Source organism: Lactuca serriola, chromosome 1 (assembly GCF_051521515.1).
Source record: "Lactuca serriola cultivar US96UC23 chromosome 1, Lser_US96UC23_V15, whole genome shotgun sequence".
In the NCBI taxonomy this organism is placed as follows: Eukaryota; Viridiplantae; Streptophyta; class Magnoliopsida; order Asterales; family Asteraceae; genus Lactuca; species Lactuca serriola.
The window spans coordinates 72,041,841-72,065,242 of record NC_136408.1 but is presented as its reverse complement, the minus strand read 5'-3'; the positions used below and the strand labels follow the sequence as shown (position 1 = coordinate 72,065,242).

At 38.3% G+C, this 23,402-nt stretch overlaps 1 protein-coding gene across 1 annotated transcript; it reads left to right on the top strand.

The window, feature by feature from the left end:
• Positions 1–1,155: 1,155 nt before the first annotated feature.
• Positions 1,156–2,984, top strand: LOC145092030 (2-Cys peroxiredoxin BAS1, chloroplastic-like). The gene is made up of 7 exons (XM_079029907.1): positions 1,156–1,470; positions 1,681–1,752; positions 1,851–1,932; positions 2,021–2,100; positions 2,205–2,330; positions 2,405–2,518; positions 2,623–2,984. Exons 1-7 carry the CDS (start codon positions 1,264–1,266, stop codon positions 2,737–2,739), a joined length of 798 nt encoding a protein of 265 aa, XP_078886033.1. The 5' UTR covers positions 1,156–1,263; the 3' UTR covers positions 2,740–2,984.
• The last annotated feature ends 20,418 nt before the right edge of the window (positions 2,985–23,402 follow it).

Sequence of the window (23,402 nt, the reverse complement as noted above, 5' to 3'; positions counted from 1 at the left end):
TGAGGGGGTTGGTGACATGTTGGGCTGTAAACGAACCAAACGAACATGAATGTTGACTATTTATGTTAGTTCTTTTAAGTTAGTCAAACAAAATGAACGAACACGAACGAATAAACAAACGATCTTTTTTTGTTCATGTTTATTCGTTTAACAAATTACATCGTTCATGTTCGTTCGTTTATGTCATGAACACGCTAAATAAACATAAATGAACGAACGAAAATAAAAAAACATAATTGAACATATATACACATACACAAACATATAATATAGTAATGTAATCAAACAAAATTCAACATATATGAACATAAAATGAACTTAAATGAACGAACATAAATGAATGTAAATGAACAACATAAACGAACGAGTTCATGAACATAATTGAGGGAACAAGACCATCGTTCCTGTTCGTTCATTTATTAAATAAAAAACTTCCTGCTGAATGGTTCAATACATTTGATTAAACGTTCGGTAAAAAACCCTAGTGACAAAGATCAACAGATTGAAGAACTTCAATAGGACGAAGACAGAAAGTGAGGTGGTCGGTGACGAAGATCAAAAAATCGAAGAACTTCAATTAGAGATGTTTTCACCGATTTACATTTTCATCTTCAATAACTCATATTCAAAACAATGCCTATATGGATGTAACTCAACATCCGGACCATGTATGGGCATAAAAATAGATCATATTATCATAACAACGCTAGATCATCAAAACAATGCTTGGGATATACCTTTTAACCACTTCATTTCTTTTACTGATAAGTAGTTTCAATGTTTAATGGATTAAAAAATAAAAAAATTTAGAGCCGTTTAAAATCGAAAACATGAGTTTATGAGATTTCCATGACAATAACCCTTAAAAATAAGAAATTCAACTACAACTTAAACAAAGTTTTAAGACTAAACAAACATAATTTAAATTTAAATAGTTACTAAAGTGTAAATAAAAAAATGTACATTAAAAGGTCTTTCTTTTTCCAAACCTAATCAAAAATTTGTTTTTCAATTTTGAATATGTTTTATATGCATGTTTTTTATATAGACAATTTGTTGAGTAAAAAGTCAACAAATTATGGACACACTCCATTGGTATCTTTGACCTTAAGTCAACAGATTGTTCTACACAAATAGTCGTCCTATTCGACACCCACACTATCTTGATTTATCCCCCCATCTATCACTTCCCCACCATACATATAACCAACCCTAAAAACACTCTATCACAGAGGTAGAGACTAGAGAGGAGATCTCTCACCAATGGCTTGTTCATCTGCTTCAGCTGCTCTTCTTTCTTCTACAAACCCTAGAAACTCCTCTTACATTTCCCCCAAATCATCATCCAATCTTTCTCAAACCCTAAGTTTTTCCAACTCTTCCTCCATCAACTTCCGATCCAAGTCCCTCCGCTCCAACCTCCCCGCTCGCGCTTCTACCAACCGTCACAGTGGATTCGTTGTCAAAGCGGTAAGTTATTTGTTTCCCCATCGCTTTGTTTTTGCTTCGTTGACTGAAATCTGTTCCTTAGAAGTCGTTACTTTAGAGAAGAGTAATTGAATTCAGCTTCTGTTTGATATTCGATTTTACACATCGCTGATTTGAGTCTGAAAATGTCATATCTCAGTGAGATTGATTTGTGAAATATATCTCTCATCTCGACTTTATTTATGTATGTAGGGACTACCACTAGTTGGAAATGTCGCACCAGACTTCGAAGCAGAAGCTGTTTTTGATCAAGAGTTCATCAAGGTAATCAAATTGATTCGTCATGACCTTCATATTTTTTGATAATAGCACCTTGAAATAATCATGAACTTCTTTTAACTCTATGAAATTTGCGATTACAGGTTAAGCTCTCTGACTACATTGGGAAGAAATACGTGATTCTCTTCTTCTACCCTCTCGACTTCACTTTTGTTTGCCCAACTGGTGATTCCATCATCTCTTCACTTAATCTGTTTACTTTTTTTGGTAAACAAATTCTCATTTCGCCTCATTATGTTTCTGATATATGCAGAAATCACTGCTTTCAGTGATCGCCATGCCGAATTTGACAAGATAAACACTGAAATTTTGGGTGTTTCTGTCGACAGTGTGGTATACAATATACATTCCATTCGCGAATTATTTCATGATGCTTTTGTTGTTAATTCATATATCTTAATGCTAAAATGATGACTATATTCTGTTCATTTTCCTAGTTCTCCCATCTTGCATGGGTTCAAACAGATAGAAAATCCGGAGGCCTTGGTGATTTGAACTATCCATTGGTTTCTGATGTCACCAAATCAATTTCAAAAGCTTTCAATGTTCTGATCGAAGATCAGGTACACTAATTTCTTTAACCTAAATTGTAAACACTTTACAAAACTTATATCAATTCTTGATCTTTACATTTCAGGGAATCGCATTGAGAGGGCTTTTCATAATTGATAAAGAAGGTGTTATTCAGCATTCCACAATCAACAATCTTGCAATTGGGAGAAGTGTAGATGAAACATTGAGAACACTTCAGGTACCATTTGGGTTTTCAAGATTCTTCTCTTTAGTCTTTATAGACATTTTCTTTAGATGTTCATGGTGTTTGAGAATTGAGATGCATGTGTGTTTGTACTGTAGGCATTGCAATTTGTACAAGAGAACCCAGATGAAGTATGCCCAGCTGGATGGAAGCCAGGGGAGAAGTCAATGAAGCCAGATCCTAAACTCAGCAAGGAATACTTTGCAGCAGTATGATTGGAATTGGATTATGAGAGTTTTTTTTTTTTTTTTTTTCGGGGTAATAAAACTTGTGGAACTATTATATGTTAATGTTAAAAAGTTTTATTATAATTAATGGGATGCATATCATGCATAAATTTGTGCATCTTATCAATAATCTTGTGCATCACAAGATTATTGAAGATTCAAGAATTATGTAGAGTAAGTTATGCAACCATAATTTGGATTGAAAGGAATCTTGAAACAAAATTGCGAATTAATGTGTTCTTAATGGTGTCAAATGTAATATTCAAGATTCAACTGGTTTTGTTTTATAAATAAGTAGTACATAAGGAAATTACCACTTTGCCCTTTAGTGTGTGGTTGACTCGTTTCCAGCTATATTTGTTGTAATTTAAATCTGATGTCCCGCGTTGACGGAACGGTCAGTAACAAAAATAGAAGAACAAAAAGGAAGAAAGACCTAATAGTGGATTAGTAAAAATTGCTGCATAATATTTAAAAGGACGAATAGGGATAGATTATAAAAGTATTGTGGCCATTTTCAAAACTACATAAAGTCTGTGGGCAAAGGGAAAAGGGGGCAAAAGGAAGGTCAAAGTAGTCAAAGGGACTGAATATGACAAATACTAAAAGGTTTGTGGCTAATGTCTAATGCACAATAACTTCAATGTTCCATAAAATTCAAAAGGACGAAAAGGGATAGATGATAAAAGTATTGTGGCCATTGGTAAAACTACATAAAGTGTGTATGGGCAAAGGGAAAAAGGCGAAAGGAAGGTCAAAGTGGTCAAACGAACTAGATGGATCACTCTTCCTAAGAACCATGCTCATCGGTATAGTATATAAATATAAACTAATAGGACACATAGGGCGTGTTTGGGAGCAAGTTTCTTTAGCTTATTATAAAAAAAAAAAAAAAAAAAAAAAAAAAACTTGAATTTAATACTGTTTGCCTATTTGACAACCTCGGAATTGGTCTATAACATTATTCAACATGTTTGGTACGGCCTCTAAATGTAACATCCTAAAAATTAAGACAAAATTTTCATTTTTAAAATCATTTCAAATCCATAAGTTTTACAAAACAAGTTTCCAAAAATTGCAATCATAAATTAGAGTATTCAAAAATCATAAAACACATACAAATTCAGGATGATGTGCACGATCAAGCCTTCGTCTTGCCCATGTCATCTGAAGTACCTGAAACCATATAATCAAATTGTAAACCATAGCTTAATGAGTTTCCTCAAAGTATCACACACAACCAAACAAATAACATGCATATACGAGCCTTCAGCCTGACCGGATCACCTCGCATGACTTACAACCTATCTGGACTGCTCTCCAGGCCTTCGGCCTGATTGGACCGCCTCGCAGGGCCTACAACCCATCAAAACTGCCTCGGGTATCTTAGCCTTCAGCACAAAGCATGACCGCCTTAACCTAACCACAATATGTCGACAAATGCAACATATAAAAATAAACACATAGCCAGCAAGTACATGTAATCATACAAATATACTAATTTATCATATAACTAGCATAACATCATCATATATACCAAAATACATAACCTAGTGGGCCGAAATTGGTGCTTTCAACCCACAAGTATAGTGAGAAAAACCTAAATCACAGTTTGAAAGATAGTTGAACAGATCACTGCTCCAAATACTGATCTATAGGTCACCTATACAATAAACATGGACACAATCTCAATCTGCTATTCAAATTACCCAAAATGACCTAAAGTTGAACTTGGTCAAAGTCAATGGTCAATGGTCAAAAGTCAAAGTCCTACATCAGACTGAGTGCGCCCTACGTACTCCATCACTACGCATGACGTAGAGAGTTCCTTCACAGATTACGGGACTTTAACTATGTAAGCATTGTGTACAACTTTGGTATGCTCTACGTACTTAAGCCAAGTCCAACCTCTTCATTAAGCACTTATTCCCTTAAGACCTTATGACCAAAACTCAGATCTAATCCCAAATATCATCCTAAATCATAAAGTTTCCAACTTTAGGACTTTGCATGGCTAAAAGGTGCCCAAAACTAAAACCATAGCTTATTAAATAACCCCAAGCTTCATTTCTCTTGCATGGGTGAAAGGAATGAATCAAGATTGCATTTTTATGATGCTAAGCACACAAGAACGTCTGAAAATGTTGCTCATGATGTAATGTCCTAAAATTCAAACCAAAAATTTTCATTTTCATATTAATTAAAACATCAACCAAACGTGTTTAATAAAAACCCAATGGAAATCATAACGTATTCATAATCATCCAAAACGCATCAGAGTCAAATAATTGCAAAATCATGGTGTGTGTGATGTGATCACCCCGAGCTCTTCCACTTCGATCCGGAAGTACCTAAAACATAAAATGAAAACCGTAAGCATGAAGCTTAGTGAGTTCCCCAAAATACCATATACCATACATATACACCAACTCAAGGCTGTGTCGGGTCTATTTCACCCCCGAGTCTATTTCAACTCATGCGTTGGCCCAAGCCGTATCGGCTCTATTTCAACTCATATGTCAGCACAAGGCTATATCGAGCCTATTTCACACACGGGTCTATTTCATCCCACATACATATAACAAATAGGCACGTAGGCATATAACACATACAACAAGAGTCACAAAGACTACAAACACATAACATATCCTAGTGTCCTACAGTATAGTGAGCAAACTCACCTCAGTTTGCTGTCAGTCAATAGATGCTCGGGCGCTGAATCGGAGAATCCCCGCACTAATTAACCACATAAAACCCCAATTAATAATCAAGTCAGAATCCATAACCAAGAATCTAGTTCATTGGTCTAACACCAATGGTAAAAGACCATTTTACCCTTTCCGCACTTGGCCCAATATCCGAGGCCTAACTCAATGGGACTAAAAGCCTAATAGTGGCCCAATTTCCTAAAGGTTACCTAAAGCCCAACATGGGCCTAAATTCAAGAAGGCCTAAAGCCTAACGACGGTCTAAAGTCAGAAAGGCTAGTGACCCAACAAGGCCCAAAACCCTAATAGGCCAAATATGGCCCAAACCGCAAAGCCCAAGACTAGGCCTGGTACGTTGCGCATACCAGACGTACGCCCGATGTACTAGGCAACAAAACTGACCGGGGACTCGAACGTGTATCCTTGTGTACGCTTGCATACACGACCATTAAGCATTTATCCCTTTTAGCACTTAATGCTTGCAACCAAACGTCCAAACTTTAGATCCAAGCCTTGTGGGACGTCTTAATTCATAAAGTCACTAACTTGGAGCCTTTGTATGGCTAAAAGAACTTAAACCCAAGATTTATCATTCTACTTTCACCAAATGGACACAAACACATGCATGGTTGATCCACAACCATCAAGATGCTAACTTTATGAACTAGGGACCTGAGAAACATCAAGATAAGCAACTCCTAACTTCTGGAGTGGAAGAATTCCCACAAGATATCTTTTATGGGACCAAAAGTGACCAAAACTTCATAATACTAGATCTAAGAATACAATGAGCAAGCTCCAAGCTTTATACCTCAATGAAGCTGGAAATGATGAGTAGAATCTGGATCTACAAACTCTCTTTTGATTAAAGCTCCATCTTCAACACTCTTCTTCCTCAAAGCTCACTAACACACACTAAAACACAAACAAAGAAGGTCAAATCTGATTGAAATTATGCAAAACATATAAATCCTTTGTGTGCATGCAACCCAAAAAATTGATCTATGTTTTCTCTAATTGAACATACAATTTGACAACAAAAATAGAAACCTTAGAACACTAGCATATTTTATACTTGAAATAATTAGGGTTAGAAGAATCATACCTTTATTGTTATATAGTAATAACAATGTAAATCTTTGTGTTGTTGAAGCCTTGAGAGCAAGCGCCACAAATGTCGCGCCTCTAATGGTTCACACCCAACACTAGCAATGGAAGATGATTGAGAAGGAGGAGAGAGGCTCAAATTTTCGGCTAGGTCTTCTAAAGAATGAATTAGCCGAAAATCATAGGGTTATGTCCTATTTATAGTGTAGTCAGGAAACCCTAGATAAGCCCCATTCCAATATTATCTTAAACCAGGTAATTATCCACTTTCCTGTTTTTCCGCCTAGGACAATTCTAGAAGCCCTTAGGCTTCAAGAAACCGTCCAACCAATATGGAGGGTTCTTGAATGTCTCTTCCTCAACTATTGAACAATTTCACTCTAGTCCCTGCACTTTTAATTAATTTATTTAATCCCAAAATTAAATTCAGTTTAAATATTACTATTTCTAATTAATATATTATTTTTATAATATATTAAAAAATTATTTATTTCAATTTATTAATCAAATAATAAATCAACTCTCTCTCCAATATCATATTGTCTAGTTGCTAGTCTTGAGGGCAACCTATAAGGACTGTGCTACTATCAATTTAAGTATATACCAATTATAGCTATGAGCTTAAACACATAATCCAACAGTCTCCCACTTGGATAAGTCTAATAACTATAACTACCAATATAACTTCCAAACTGATCAACAAATTGTAGCTCTCAAAAGACGCCGTCGAACTCTGACCCAGTCAGTTACGTGTCCTAAGATAAGTGATCAAATATTCCTCCATTCTACAAGATAACGTACAGACATGAGACATGGATTATAATCAATCTCATTGTCCAAGTTTTGTTTCCTGATTTCTGATTTATGATGACTGAAATCTGACTACCAATTGAACACATCAATTCAATCCAGGCTTGCCAAGCACTTTAGATGTCATCATCAAATCATCGAGGGGCCCAAAGATATCTCTTTTCCTATTAGGGAAAAAGGAACGAATAAACTTTGATTTATGGGTTTGCACTATTTACTCATCAAAATCACGCACAACAATACGTTTAATAACATCGGGTTACTGATGCGTTTACATATTACCATGATTCGCGATAGTAGCTCCGTATCTGTTGATATTTTGTTATGGTTGCTCGGGCATGAGGATGGGTCTAGTAATTTTTCATTTTCAGTGGCACAATCAGTTTGGATTGATTGGGGCAGACCTATATGAGCTTGTTGGTTTTGAGGCCTCGAGGGTGTTGGCTTGAGGCCGTGCATTCGATTCGCGAGACTCAAGAATGAAACAATCGTTATGATCGGATTGGGAATTGCAGTTGGGAGTAGAATGGATGATTGATGGTTTGGTATGTCGCTACCTATGGTGGGGATTTTCCCCTTTTAGTTTTCTGAGTTCGGGGAAGGTGTGAGCAGGCTTGTGACCTTTAAAGTTGGGATGTAAGCCCAACTTGGGGTCTGTTGGTTGTGGGGTTTGGTGACAGTATGTCAGCGCATGAGTACGCATGTGGATTGATGTATTATGGATTCTTTGTGATGTGATTAAAGGTCCATGTTCTTGGGTTTTAGCAGGCCAAGTACCGGATTGGCAGTTAGGATTTCAGGCTAGGAGGGTATGTTTTGGCTTATGCTCTTGCAAGGAATCCTTAATGTTAAAGTCGTCATAATTGGAAATTTTCAGAGGTATTCAGCTGAAATTCAGGATTCTCTTAGGATTTGTTTCATCCTTATTTGGAAGATCATCCTACGTGTGTTATGCATTCCAAGGTTAGGGATGGTTATACGTGGTTGAGCCGGTTTGAGTTATGGTTTGGTTTCAACACCGATGTGTGGTACTTCGAACCCTAAGTGAGAGATAACTGGGTATTCTACTTGGTGTATCATTGATTTGTTTGGATTCGTGGTATTGAGGAATGGTTTTTAGGGATCTATGGTGCGAGTATGTAGGATCTCGGTTCAGGGTTTGGCCAAGGAAGGGGTATTTAGTAAATGGTAATTGTATGCATGGGTTCATGAGAAACATGGGTTGTAAATCAGTAAGAAGGGGGTAAGCAAGGAGCTCGTTGTAACTATTGTTTCCTTTTGGGGGTGCCAATGAATAGATAAGGAGCCGCTAGGATTGCATAGGTTGAGAATCAGTAGCGGAGGGAAATTGTCAGCTGGTGGTATGGATTTCTAATTATAGTCTACCTTGGGCAGAGATCGATTAGGGAATCAATTTCAGAATTTGGTATGTTCAGCTCTGCGAGGGTTTTGGTTCATTATATTTTGCATCCTCGATTATTGGTCGCATCGTTTGTCATTCAACAAAGGTTCTTTGAAGGTTTTGAGTTGTGGTAGTTGAAGTTCTATGGATGTGTCAACTTATCATCAAGTTTTGCATGTCTTATGTTCCTTGGGTCTCTGGGTATAACAGGCCTGGGTTAGGTGGCATCAGGATCACTTTAGAAGTCTCCTCGTGTCGGTTACATATTGGCGGGATCAGTTCAGTCTCAATCAAGTATGGGATCTTGTTTCGATCGATAATGAGGATGTCTTCTATTATTGATTGAGGCTCGTGGTTTGATAGAACTATGGTATTTCTACTCTTTTGGATGAGGTTATGGGTTCCCTAAGGATGTGTATTGTAATAATTCAATGTGTGTATGTGGGCTGGACAAGATAGCATTGGGGCTTGGTTCGAATTATGCGTATGGTTCTTTTGGGTGGTAGCCTTTGAATTGGATCAAGGGTGAAATCGTTATCCTATTCCCAGGTCATGTGCGACCATGATTTTGTCGGGCTTTGCTTTGGTAGCAACTAGTTCTATGAAAGGAATTGGGTGTGGTATAGTTATGAATTTGTTGTGCGGTTAGCTTTGAGAGGGGTGTTTTTTTAGCTCCCTGTAAGGCAGTGGAATGAGATTGAGAATCTTTAGACCCGTGGTGTGGGTCGCAAGTTTACATGTGAAAGATGTAATGTCGACAAGATCATTGTAATAGTGGGAGCATTCTAAACATGGGCTTAGGGACGGGTAGGACATTCCAGACTCATGCTATGGGCTCAGTGGCAATCCAGGCATATGCTGAGGACCTTGTAAGGGTATTCCAGAAATAGGTTGTAGGCCTAGTGATCATGATTGATTCGTTTCTTATTATTATGGCACTTTCAGTATTGGTGTATTGATGGAAGTCGGGAGGCACACAAATTAGCTGGTTTGGATAAAGGGTACAGTTAAAGGTTGTTTGGAGTATGATTCGTATATCGGAAAGTCTGTACGAAATGGTTGCATTATAACTCCCGTTTGTTCGCAAGCTGTTTTAGGGGTTGATCATCAAGGTTAGGAATCGGTTATGAAGTCTCAAATCAAAAGTTCTTCATTGATGTATCGGGTGTGTGTTGCCAGATGGGTGTACACCCGGGTTGTTAAGGATTAGAGGTAAATATGGAGTTCTTGGAATTCTCATCCTTTCTCGTAGGAGCAATGGTTGGAATGGCGTGTCAGGGAGTTACATGTTAATTAAATACTCTTGGGGTATCTTATGGATTTGGGGATTAGTGGAAAATTTCATGATTTATGTGTTGGGTTCTTTTCTTGCATGGTTGGTAGTGATCATACTCTCAGGAAAAGGGCAGATTTAATGATGGGTAAATGTCAGTCGTGGATTATGGGTTCCCGGGCTTGGGAGGCATATTGATAGAGTTGATTAAGTGTTGTAACCTTGAGAGAGTTCCCGACTTTTGTGGATCTCTCTCCAGACATTTGGTCTTAGCCAGGAGGTTATGGATTTTCCTGGGATTGTTTGTGCCTCTCTGCATAGGTTTGTTGGATAAGGTGTCTAAGTCCATAACTATTTTGGGTTAGTACTTGACCCGACCCGGCATGGTCCATTTGGGTTGCATGGCACCATGCAATTGGATAGACTAAATGAGAGTAATAACACTTGGAGATTATTAATATATTATAAGTTCTAATATATTAATAATATTATTTGATTAGTTTGATCAAGAATTAATTTAGAATTAATTAAGTGATCAAAAGATAACTAATTAAATATATGGGTTGACTATGTAAATCATTCATATCTTGTATAGTGGGCTAAGAGGCTCCATGGATTATCAAGTTGGGTTCCACCCATAGGATGCTACATGGATGCTCCATGGGAGTTACAAACCCATGGGTCATGGAAATGAAGAGTCATGACACATTAGGGTTTACATGGTGTAACCCTAGATGTGTCAACACTATATAAGAGTCCCATTCTCCACAAAATCGGTTACACATAAGAAATAAGAGGGCTTGGCCGATTTTAAGAAGTGTGTATTTTCTCAAAAGTTTTTCCAAGAGCATTTGGTGTTGTGTGAAGCATTTGAGGCATCACACTTGGGGTGCTAGGCTCACAAGGTTTCAAGGAACATAAGCAACAACAAGGTAAGTTATTCTATCTTTCATTCAAGTTAAAATTGTTCCCCATGTATGCTAGATAGGAATATAACCTTGGAAATTCAACTTTGCATGATAATTAGACAAACATAGATCCAAGGTTATTAGGGTTTCATGTACACTTAGGAAGTGTTAGAATGCTCAAAACCCATCAGTGGTATCAGAGCCTAGGCTTGTTTGTTTGTTATTTGTGCTAAAAAGTTGAAGAAAGTCGAAAAACTTGCTGTCTGACTGCTGGACTCGTCGAGTCCATGGGGGGACTCGTCGAGTTCACTTGTATCTTCAACCTACTCGTCGAGTAGGTTAATGCACTCGGCGAGTAGGGTCGACAGAGTGCAGATTTTCGACTTTAGTTGTTGGAAATGGATTAGAAACATTACCCTAAACTGTTTTGGTACTTGAAAACTTGTTTTAGATGGTGTAATGTCTTGCTAATTCATTTACAACAACTAGTTATCAAAATTACAAAGTTTTAAGTGTAGTTTTGATTCATGAAAGTGCTTATGTTCATGTTCTTGATCTTATGATGTTTAGATGATCATAGGAATTATTTGTAACCTATGTGGTAGTTTAATTCTTGTCCTCAAGTTATGGAAAACCAAAAGTCACTTGAGTTAAAAACCATTAAAAGAACACAAGAGTTAGAAAAATGAAGAGTTTTCATTTTATTACTCTATTAAACTCATAAGTTACAAGAAATGAAAAGTTTTGAAAGTTTACAAAACTTGCCCTCAAGTTTTGGAACAAGTAAAGTCAAGTTAAAACTTTAGTTCCAACCCTTAGAATTTTAAAAGTTAAAATTCAACCCTTATACTTATATTATTATGATTTAATAATTATATATATATATATATATATATATATATATATATATATATATATGTATAAGAACTAAGTCGTCTTACCGCTAGTACGCCTCATTCACGAAACCGGTCTATAAGGTGGGTATAAGGTTGTTGCCTATAAAATGACAACTTAATGGGTGTCCATTCTCACCCACCGCTTGCTTGACCGGTGGAGGGTCGTTAGCCGAACGGGTAAGACAAGGACTTATAAATTCTCATTAAAAGTATGATGAATATTATAAAGTAACTAAATGTTTTATTAAATTCCCAATCTTCGTTACTTTAGGAAAAATGTGAATAAGGTGCTAATCCATGAAATTACACTTTACACTTTGTTTAAGTCGTTGGTGGAGCGTGTGTGGTTAACCGGCACACTAACTTGGACTTAACAAGGTAGGTAAAGGGTGACTTAAGGTTTATTATAGTATCGGTGGAGCGTGTGTGGTTTACCGGCACATCGATTGAGTGATAAACTTTAAGGGCACCAAGTGATTTGCATGGTTACTTCACACCTCGTTTTGTGATCCTCGGTATCCCAGTCACAAAACTTGGAGGGCACACTCGAGATTGAAACATGCCTTTGAAAAAGTTCATTGAATCTCAAAGAATCTAGGAATTTCTAAGAACCAATCAAAAACCTAATATTTAATATTTTGGTTTTTGTGGTGGAAATTGGTGAATCGTCATTCACCTACCTTTCAAATATGTTATAGCTTGGATTACGGCATACCTCTTCCAAGTTATAATATATTGTGATTGGATCCTAGCCTTAATATTACATTTGGGTGTTTTATTAAGGACTCTCCTAATACCTAAACTAATCTTGTCTATTTCTTTCAGATGTCTTCAAACAATGTTGCTTCTGGCTCTAACCCTAATAGCTCCTTTACCCTTATGAACTTGTGTGGGAAAGTCACTTTTGATGGATCCAACTTCAATGAGTGGATCAGAAACATCAGGATGATTACCCGCTACGAGGACAAAGAATATGTCCTTGACAAGGAGCTTAAGGAGATTGATGAGACCACTGCAACTCCTCAGGAGATCGCTGACTTTCAGGTACATGAAAGGGATGCTACGAAAGTGGCATGCATCATGATGGTCATGATGACAGCGGAACTCCAAAAGTCTTATGAGGATTTCTACCCTTATGAAATGCACCAGGATTTGATGGAAAGATACCATCAAAGTGCACGACAAGAGAGGTATGAATCATCTGCTCCATGATAACAGCCATGATGAAGGACGGGGAATCCGTCACGAGCCACATGCAGAAAATGCAAAGGTATGTGGATCGTTTGCTGAAGCTTAATGTGAACTTCCCTGAGGAGCTTGCAATAGATATCATTTTGCACTCCTTACCATCGTGCTATGATCAATTCCGCATGACATATCACATGAATAAGGAAGAGGTCACACTCAGCAAACTTCAGGAACTTCTCAAGACCGCAGAAATAGGTCTTAAGGGGAAGTCGGTTGTTAACACTCCTACTCCAAACTCTACTCCGGTTTTGGCAATCGGGAAAAGTCGAGGGAAGAAAAGAAAGAGCTCTTCGAAGGGTACCAAGGCTCGGACCCTTGATGGCTCTTCTTCAAGTGGAACCAAGAAAGGTTCCATCACTCCTTCTTCTGACCCAAAAGAGGCTGAATGCTTCTATTGCCATGAAAAATCACATTGGAAGCAGAACTGCCCAAAATACCAGCAAGATGTGAAGGATGGGAAAGTTAAACCCAACCATGCAGGTATTTACACTATCATTTCTAATAACTCACCCCATTCTAAATCTTGGGTCCTTGATACCGGTTATGGTATTCATATTTGTTGTGACTTGCAGGGACTAAGAAAAAGTGAGAATGTGGAGCAAGGAAGAATAAACTAGATCATGGGGAATTGGAAAGCTTTACCTGTTACCAAGATTGGAGTTTATACTTTATCGCTAAGTAGTGGGTTTAGTTTAGATTTGAATAAATGTTGTTATTCGCCAGGAATGGCAAGAAATATTATTTCCTTTCATGCTTTGTACAAACAAGGGTTTACCTTTTCATTTGATAATGAAGTTGGTTCGATTAATGCTTTCTTTAATAATGTTCTTTATTTTAAAGCATTACCTTGTGATGGTGTGTATGAAGCTGTATCTGTTATAGATAACTTAGGAAATAATGTTTTGTGTATTGATTCTATTAATAATAACTTGGATAAAGCATCATTATGGCATTGTCGTCTTGGACATATAAGCAAGAAACGCATAGGCCAACTCCAAAAGGATGGAGTCTTGGAGTCATTTGACCTAGAGTCAGATGATAGTTGCGAATCATGATTACTTGGAAAAATGACAAAGTCACCCTTCACAGGCTCGTGTGAGAGGGGTGAAGGTTTGTTGGACCTTGTACACACGGATGTGTGTGGACCATTCAAACATGCCACAAGGGATGCTAATCGTTATTATTTGACTTTTACTGATGATTACAGTAGATATGGATATGTCTACTTGATCAAGCATAAGTCAGAGACTTTCGAAAGGTTTAAGGAATTTAAACAGGAAGTCGAGAATCAATTGGGCAGGAACATTAAGATGCTTCGATCCGATCGTGGTGGTGAGTATCTTAGTTCAGAGTTCCTTGACTATCTAAGGGAATGTGGGATAGTCTCACAATTGACACCTCCCAGGACACCACAGTTGAATGGTGTAGCTGAGAGGCGTAATCGAACCTTGTTGGATATGGTTCATTCCATGATGAGTCGAGCCTCGCTACCAATCTCATTCTGGGGGTATGCCTTAGAGACTGCCACCCATATCCTTAATCTAGTCCCTACAAAGAAAGTTGCCAAAACTCCTCACGAGATGTGGACTGGTAAAGTACCTAAACTAGACCACACCAAGATTTGGGGATGCGAGGCTTTCGTGAGACGCGAGACTCATGATAAGCTCGAACCCCGAAGCGAGAGGTGTATTTTCATCGGCTACCCACAACAATCCTTTGGTTACCTCTTCTACAGACCTAGTGAAAATGTGGTCTTTGTAGTTAGGAGGGCTTTCTTTAAAGAGAGAGAGTTCATAAGCCAAGGAAACAGTGGGAGGCAAGTTGATCTTGAAGAAATTCAAGAGTCAAGCGGTGAAGGAACTTCAAACCCTAGCACTCAACTTGAGGAGGAAACTCCTGTTGAGCCAATTGACAAGTCTGTACCTCTGAGGCGGTCCACAAGGGTTAGGAATGCTCCTGAGCATTACTATGGATTCCATATTATTTCATAAGGGGATACACTTATCAGTGATGAGACACTGATAGGTCTGGATGAACCTAGCAGTTACGTGGAAGCCATGGCAGGCCCTAAGTCAGCCAAGTGGAAAGAGGCAATGGACAGCGAAATACAGTCCATGTATGACAATCAAGTTTGGAACTTGGTTGAGAATGTACCAGGTCGTAAGACAGTAGGGTGTAAATGGGTCTTCAAGAAGAAGACCGACATGGATGGTAAAGTACACACTTATAAGGCTAGACTGGTTGCAAAGGGCTTCTCTCAAATTCCTGGAGTGGACTATGATGAGACCTTTTCTCCAGTAGCCAAAATTAAGTCTATTCGGGTTCTGTTAGCCATAGCTGCATTTCATGACTATGAAATATGGCAAATGGATGTCAAAACCGCTTTCCTTAATGGAAATTTGGCTGAAGATGTTTACATGAGTCAGCCAGAGGGTTTGGTCAGCAACGAGTACCCTAATAGAGTGTGTAAGCTTGAGAAATCCATTTATGGATTGAAGCAAGCACCTCGCAGATGGAATCTTTGCTTTGATGAAAAAGTCAAGGAATTTGGCTATTCTAGGAGTGAAGATGAGTCTTGCGTGTATGTCAAGGCTAGTGGGAGTATAGTTAGCTTTTTGGTATTGTATGTGGATGACATACTACTCATAGGAAATGACATCCCAACTCTGCAGGAAGTTAAGTCCTGGCTTGGGAAGTGTTTCTCTATGAAGGACCTAGGAGAAGCTACCTATATTCTAGGGATAAGGATCTTGAGATATCGGAGTAAAAGACTAATTGGACTTAGTCAGAGTACCTACTTGGATAAGGTGCTGAAGCGATTCAGCATGCAGGACTCCAAGAAAGGAGAGTTACCCATCCAGAGTAACACCAGATTGAGTAAGACACAAAGCCCTAGCACTGAGGCTGAGATAGCAGAAATGAGTCGAATACCTTATGCATCGGCTGTAGGATCGATCATGTATGCTATGACGTGTACTCGACCTGATGTAGCCTTTGCCCCGAGCATGGTTAGCAGGTATCAGGCGAACCCTGGCAAGGCACACTGGACTGCGGTAAAGAATATCCTCAAGTACCTACGGAGGACTAAGGACTGGGTCCTTACCATCGGTGGGAGTGATGACTTGAGAGTTGTAGGGTATAATGATGCTAGCTTTCAGACTGATAGGGATAATTTCCGCTCTCAGTCAGGCTGGGTCTTTACCCTAAATGGAGGAGCAATTTCTTGGAAGAGTTCCAAGCAAGAGACAGTGGCTGATTCAACTTGTGAATCAAAGTATATTGCAGCTAGCGAGGCGGCAAAGGAGGCGATATGGCTGAAGAACTTCATTGGAGACCTTGGAGTTGTACCGGCTATTAAAGAGCCAATGGAAATTTTCTGTGATAGTGAAAGTGCTGTTGCCTTAGCCAAGGAACCAAGGGATCACGGGAGATCCAAACACATCGACAGAAAATACCATTTTATCAGACATCGAATAGAAGAAGGACTCCTCATGGCAAAGAGGGTATCATCGGATGAGAACCCAGCAGATCCCCTCACGAAGGGACTGACTCGGGTTAAGCATCTCCAGCATGCTCGGAGCATAGGGCTGAAGGATGATATTAGATTTAGTAGTTAGATAACCCAGAAATTTGTAAAGTGTAATTGACATTAGATGATGAATAAAAGGTGTTTTATTTATGAGTAAAGTGTTGCTATCTCTTGTCGATCGTTTACTATAATTCTTTTGCATGTTTTGACTTCCAGAATAATTTTGTTTGGTATAACATATTATTCAAACCTCCACAGTCGGTCATATGTCGGAAGTAGGTATGAATCAAGACTGTCATGATTGGTTGCAGAGGTCTAAGGTGTTGGACAAGGCTACAACAATCATGAGTGCTCATAAGTTCTGAGCATTGGACTCAACCCACGCTCACTGGAATCACTTCCTGGAATTCTATCTCGAGTGATCGTGAGACGGTAATATCATATAAGTCTTCAAACCTAGAGATATGATTTGTTACTTACAAGTTGGTTATGCATTGATTATACGAAAACGCATTGGTAACTCGATGTTATAAAACGTGCTTTTGTGTGTAATTCAATGAGTGGTAGAACAAACATATGAGTCAAAGTTTATCTGTTCCTTCTTGGATTAGATGCTGATATATGGGCCCCTCGATGATTTTGTTTTGACCTATGTACCGGGCCCGGTCAGAACTAAGTTGATGTGTTCAATTAAGTTCTCTGTCAAACAAATCGGAAATCGAGAAACAAACTGCTGGACAATAAGTAAGACATTGTTCCATGTATTTTTCTGGCTGATATCTAGAACGGAGGATTATATGATCCCTTATCTTAAATGGCGTACCATCATCTTCTCAGTTCCGAGAGACCTTGAAAGAGCTACGATTGCCGGTCGGTTTCTGAAGTACTGGAGTTATAGTTATTAGACTTATCCAAGTGGGAGACTGTTGGATAAGGTGTCTAAGTCCATAACTATTTCGGGTTAGTACTTGACCCGACCCGGGATGGTCCTTTTGGGTTGCATGGCACCATGCAATTGGATAGACTAAATGAGAGTAATAACACTTGGAGATTATTAATATATTATAAGTTCTAATATATTAATAATATTATTTGATTAGTTTGATCAAGAATTAATTTAGAATTAATTAAGTGATCAAAGGATAACTAATTAAATATATGGGTTGATTATGTAAATCATTCATATCTTGTATAGTGGGCTAAGAGGCTCCATGGATTATCAAGTTGGGTTCCACCCATAGGATGCTCCATGGATGCTCCATGGGAGTTACAAACCCATGGGTCATGGAAATGAAGAGTCATGACACATTAGGGTTTACATGGTGTAACCCTAGATGTGTCAACACTATATAAGAGTCCCATTCTCCACAAAATTGGTTACACATAAGAAATAAGAGGGCTTGGCCGATTTTAAGAAGTGTGTATTTTCTCAAAAGTTTTTCCAAGAGCATTTGGTGTTGTGTGAAGCATTTGAGGCATCACACTTGGGGTGCTAGGCTCATAAGGTTTCAAGGAACATAAGCAACAACAAGGTAAGTTATTCTATCTTTCATTCAAGTTAAAATTGTTCCCCATGTATGCTAGATAGGAAGATAACCTTGGAAATTCAACTTTGCATGATAATTAGACAAACATAGATCCAAGGTTATTAGGGTTGCATGTACACTTAGGAATTATAACATCTAGTTTTGAAGTACTTACCTTGTTGATCCTTATATTGAGATGTATTGCATTGTGGTCCCTAAGTTCAAGAAAGTTTGCAAGGAGCCCTAATGGCATTTTTGTAATTTTGGCCTTGGAGTACGTCATGTGTACGTGGTGTATGCTGAGCATATTAGGGAACGCTGGACGTACTTGCTAGATAAGGAAACCCTACTTTTTTAGGATGTGACTCGTATTTAAGCACCCTTATGGCCTCATTTCATCCACCTTATCTGCCTCCATCCCTCTCATACATTTGTGCGACCCTATTTTTGCCTTGAGGAGCCTTTTCAAGCTTGGAAGTGTGTTTTTGGTGCCTTAGAAGAAGGAAGGAAGGAAGCCAAGCTCATCTTGAAGGAGTGGTGTAAGTCCCTAATTTGCATGTGTATCAATCAGATCCGTTTGATGGTGAGGAATCCCAATCAAACGGGTGATGTCAGATCAAATAGAAGAGAAGGAGAAAAAGAATAATATGAATCTTGTTTGAATTGATTAGACTGAAGTTCCCTTACAAGATTCATACACAACACACACTTGTTCTTCTCTCTACCGTACACTCTCTATATGTTCATCAATCTCTACTCCTCTCCTTAACACCTATATATATACTAAGGAATATGGGCTTGGTGAACATGGGCCGTAAATGGGTTTACGACTGTAAACACTGACCGTAAACCCCACCTGCCTGTAAAATAGACTGTAAGCTCATAAAATATTACATAAAAATATAATTGCCCAGAAAAGCAAAGTATAAACCATATTTTGACCCAACAATCTCCCCCTTGGTTTATAGCTTTATTTTCATAATTAGCCCAATAAGCTCCCCCTAAAAAGTAGCTGGCTATTTTTGTCAATCTTCAATGGGAGGTTGGCTTCAACTTTAACCTTCGATTTCTTCACAGCATCAGGATGAACATATGAATCTTCAATGAATGACTTCATCTTGAGCAATTGAGCTTTTCTTTATAATTTAGAATTGAACGCACATTGGGTGAGGAGGCTTGACGTACTGATTCTTGAAAGATAGCGATTTCAGCTTGAGAATCTTCAGAGAGAACATCAGAGAGAAATAATCTTCTGGATCACTTCAACAGGTTCATAGAAAGCAACATATTGATCGAGGAGGCTTCAATGCAATCCGTCACATAATCTTCAATTTCAGCTTCACCTTGCTTCTGGGGTTGAAAGATTGAATGTTGAAAGAATAATCTTCATTTCTTGCTCCTTCGAATGAGAATTCTTCGATGATCACGGATGAAGCATTGGCTTAGAAATCTTCAACACAAACTCCATGAGTCTTATCTATACCTGAAATCACTTTTCAAGACAAAACAAAACTAAAAGAAAACTTAAAGCAAAAACAAAATAGAAATAACACTATTTTTGGATTTTTAATTTTATGATTTTTCTTTGATTTTTGATTTTTGATTTTTGATTTTTGATTTTTTTTTTTGGATGAAAAGGAATTAAAAAAAAATCTGAATTTTGGGCTGAAAGTGCAAAAAATGCGAAATTAGGAACGCAAAGGAGTGCTTTTGAATAAAAGTTGGGAGGGAAGGAACAAAGTCGTTGCTGGTGGAGTTGGTAAAGCGCCGGGTTGATGAATCAAAGGTCGTGGGTTCGATTCTCGGCTCCTCCAAAGCGCGTCTTATTTTTTATGCGAGGCGAGAAGCTGCTTGCGAGGACGAGGCGAGGCGAGGCGATGCGATGCGAGCCGTAAACCACCGAGGACCGCAAAACGAAGCCGTAAACTCCGAGGCCGCAAGCTCGGACCGTGAACCTCGGGCCGCAAACTCCGAAACCCTAGCCGCCGGTCGCAAACTCCGCCACACCCTCGCAGGTTTCGACCAAAAACACCGATTTTTCGACTTTGAAGCTCCAAAACTCGATCAAAAACCTTTTTTTTTATGAAAAACACGAAGAACAAACACCCCTTATTTTTCAGAGATCTATCCAAAAACGCAAAAATCTTTCGAAAATTAGATCAAATAATGCTCTAAATCTGACAAAATTGACTGATACAACCAAGCTCTGATACCAATTGTAAGTCCCTAATTTGCCTGTGTATCAATCAGATCCGTTTGATGGTGCGGAATCTCAATCAAACGGATGATGTCAGATCAAATAGAAGAGAAGGAGAAGAAGAATAATTTGAATCTTATTTGAATTGATTAGAATGAAGTTCCCTTACAAGATTCACACACAACACACACTTGTTCTTCTCTCTACCGTACACTCTCTATATGTTCATCAATCTCTACTCCTCACCCTAACACCTATATATATATACTAGGGAATATAGGGTTGGTGAACATGGGCCGTAAATGGGTTTACGTCCGTAAACACTGACCGTAAACCCCACCTGACCGTAAACTAGACTGTAAGCTCATAAAATATTACATAAAAATATAATTGCCCAGAAAAGCAAAGTATAAACCATATTTTGACCCAACAAGTGGAGCACTTGGATCTGGGATTTCTACATCATTTGCAACCATTATAAGGTAAAAAGCTTGCAACTTTATTCCTCTAGCATATAGATCTAGTTTTGGATGTCTTTATGGAGCTTTTTGGTCCCAAAATGCTAGATCTTGAATATGGCATGTTCTTGACATTTGAGATATCCTTTCAGACCGTAGGAGGGGTCTTACGTCATAAAAATGGGTTCCAAATAGTTAATTTTGCTTCATGCATCATTTGGAAGGTCTTAATGGAATAAGACCTTGTGTTAAGCACTTATTGGACATGCTAGGTCATAAAGTTGGAGACTTTATGACTCCTAAGGGTATTTTAGCCATGGATATGAAGTTTAGACGTAAGAGCTTAAGCCATGCGAAGGTATGCACCACGTACTCAGAGTATGCCCTGCGTACGAGGTTAACCACCGTGATGGTGGTCAACTGTAAGGCTGCATGTATGCTCAACATACCTTAAAAGTACACCCCGCGTATGTACCCTGGGTTGACTCGGTTAGGTTGACTCAGTTGGCTTATGGACTTTGAACAAGTTTGACCTCAAGGGTACTTTGGGTATTTTAGGATTTTGTTTGTGATTAGTCACTTGGATGGATAGCTGTTGGTTGGAGCTGAGATTTGGAGTCGGGACCTCTTCAACTATGGATCAGATTGAGAGGTAAGTTTTCCTCATTGTACTTGCGGGTCGATGGCACCAAGGCCGGCTCATTAGATTAGATATCATGTTATGTGACAATATGTTATTGTGATGTAGTGATTTGTTAGATCGGTATCCTGGTATCTGCTTGATTGTTTGTTGACTGGTTATATGTTGGTTTGTGGTTGAGGTTTTACTGTTATGTGTGTGAGCCAATAGACCGGGGGCATTCCAACCCGATGGTTGATTGGGCCCGAGGTTATTCCAACCCGAGGATGGCTAAACCCATTGTATATTGGCATTCCAACTCGATGGTTGATTGTGCATGGGGTATTCCAACTCGATGGTTGATTCGGCCCAATATGATTGTATGGTATATGGCGAGACTGGACTGTTTTGTACATCAATCAATAGGCCTGGGTTATTCCAACCCGATGGTTGATTGGACCCAACATGTTTGATATTCCAACCCGATGGTTGATTGGACCAAATTGCTTATGATACGAGGGTATTCCATCTAGAGGATGACCGGGCCTATTGTAGACATGTTTGGTATTCTAGCCCGAGGCTGATTGGGCCAGGAATGAGTATTATAGCATGGTTGTTTGTATGTGTTATTTATTTGTGTGGTGCTATTTTGGGGAAACTCACTAAGCTTCGTGCTTATACTTTTGGTTTATGGTTTCAGGTACTTCAGTGAACCATGTCAAGGTGAAGGTGTGACCGTACAAATCCTTGGTTTTCAACTGATTTGATCTTGGGAGACTCTGATTTTAAATAATGTTTTGAAAACAATGGGTTTGTAACACTTCTATTAGAAAAAGGGTTGTTTTGAAAAAATTTAAATTTGTTGAATTTTTGGGATGTTACAACTTAAGAGGTGCAAATCCTAGATCTACAATGCTAGAAGCTTTCCAACCAACCTTACCAACTTCTTCTTCCTTCAAAAGCACCCAAAAACACACTTTTAGCTCACAAGGCACAAATATGGGGTTAGGGTTTCAAGGGAGTCATTTAGAGAGATGGAGGCTAAGAATGAAAATGGTTTATGGAGGTTAAGGTGTTTAAATAGGGCTCAAAACCCCGGATTTAGGGTTTGCACTTTAGTCGAGTACGCATTGCGTACTCCTTATGTACGCCGTGCGTACTCAAAGACACATGCATCATTATTTAATGACTTACGCCCAACGTACACCCGACGTAAGGACCATTTTTGCAATAATTTAATACTTGAGTCAAGAATGGAAATACCTGATTTGGTTGGGTGTTACACTAAACGACCTCTGCACAAATTAAAAGCCTTGAAACTCTCTTTTCCTAGTTAAACAATCTTACATTTTTTTTAACCTTTAACATGTTGACCTTTAAATAACTTCTACACGAATCAAAAGCTTAGAAATTGCATATGTCAAGTTAAGCAATCTTACATTGTGTTAACCATGAAGTTGTTTGAACCATTCTACATGATTTACCAAATAATCCCAAAGTTTTTTTGTGAGTAGGAATCGAAAACTTTTATTAAAAAAAAATTTTAATCCATATTAAACTATATCAAATAGTGTTTAAAAGCTTTTAGTTTTTCTTTAATTTTTACAGTTTTAAAATTTTACATTTACTTTTTCAAAATAGTCAACACAAATAATAAATGATTCATCTATTTTTGCCAGACATACTTATAATATGATTAGTCTAATGTAACGTGTAAAAACGTAAACACTTATTTTATAGAACCCTTTTAAACATATTTCGTAAAGATATTTATTTAAAATAAAAGCTAAAATCTTTAATGGGAAATTTTTAGAGTAAATTACATGGAAGGTGCCTATGGTTTCGTGTAATTTGCGTGCTTAGTCCCTAACTTGATTTTTCAACTCGGAACGTTCATATTGTATATTTTTGTTGCGTCAATGGTCCCTACTAAATTACATGGAAGGTGCCACTGTCTTCCGCCACCCTCT

Coding starts and splice junctions, on each gene's coding strand:
- LOC145092030 (XM_079029907.1), top strand. CDS start 1,264: ATGGCTTGTTCATCTGCTTCAGCTGCTCTTCTTTCTTCTACAAACCCT. Junction 1,933..2,020: donor CACTTTTGTTTGCCCAACTG/GTGATTCCATCA, acceptor TGATATATGCAG/AAATCACTGCTTTCAGTGAT. Junction 2,101..2,204: donor GTGTTTCTGTCGACAGTGTG/GTATACAATATA, acceptor TCATTTTCCTAG/TTCTCCCATCTTGCATGGGT.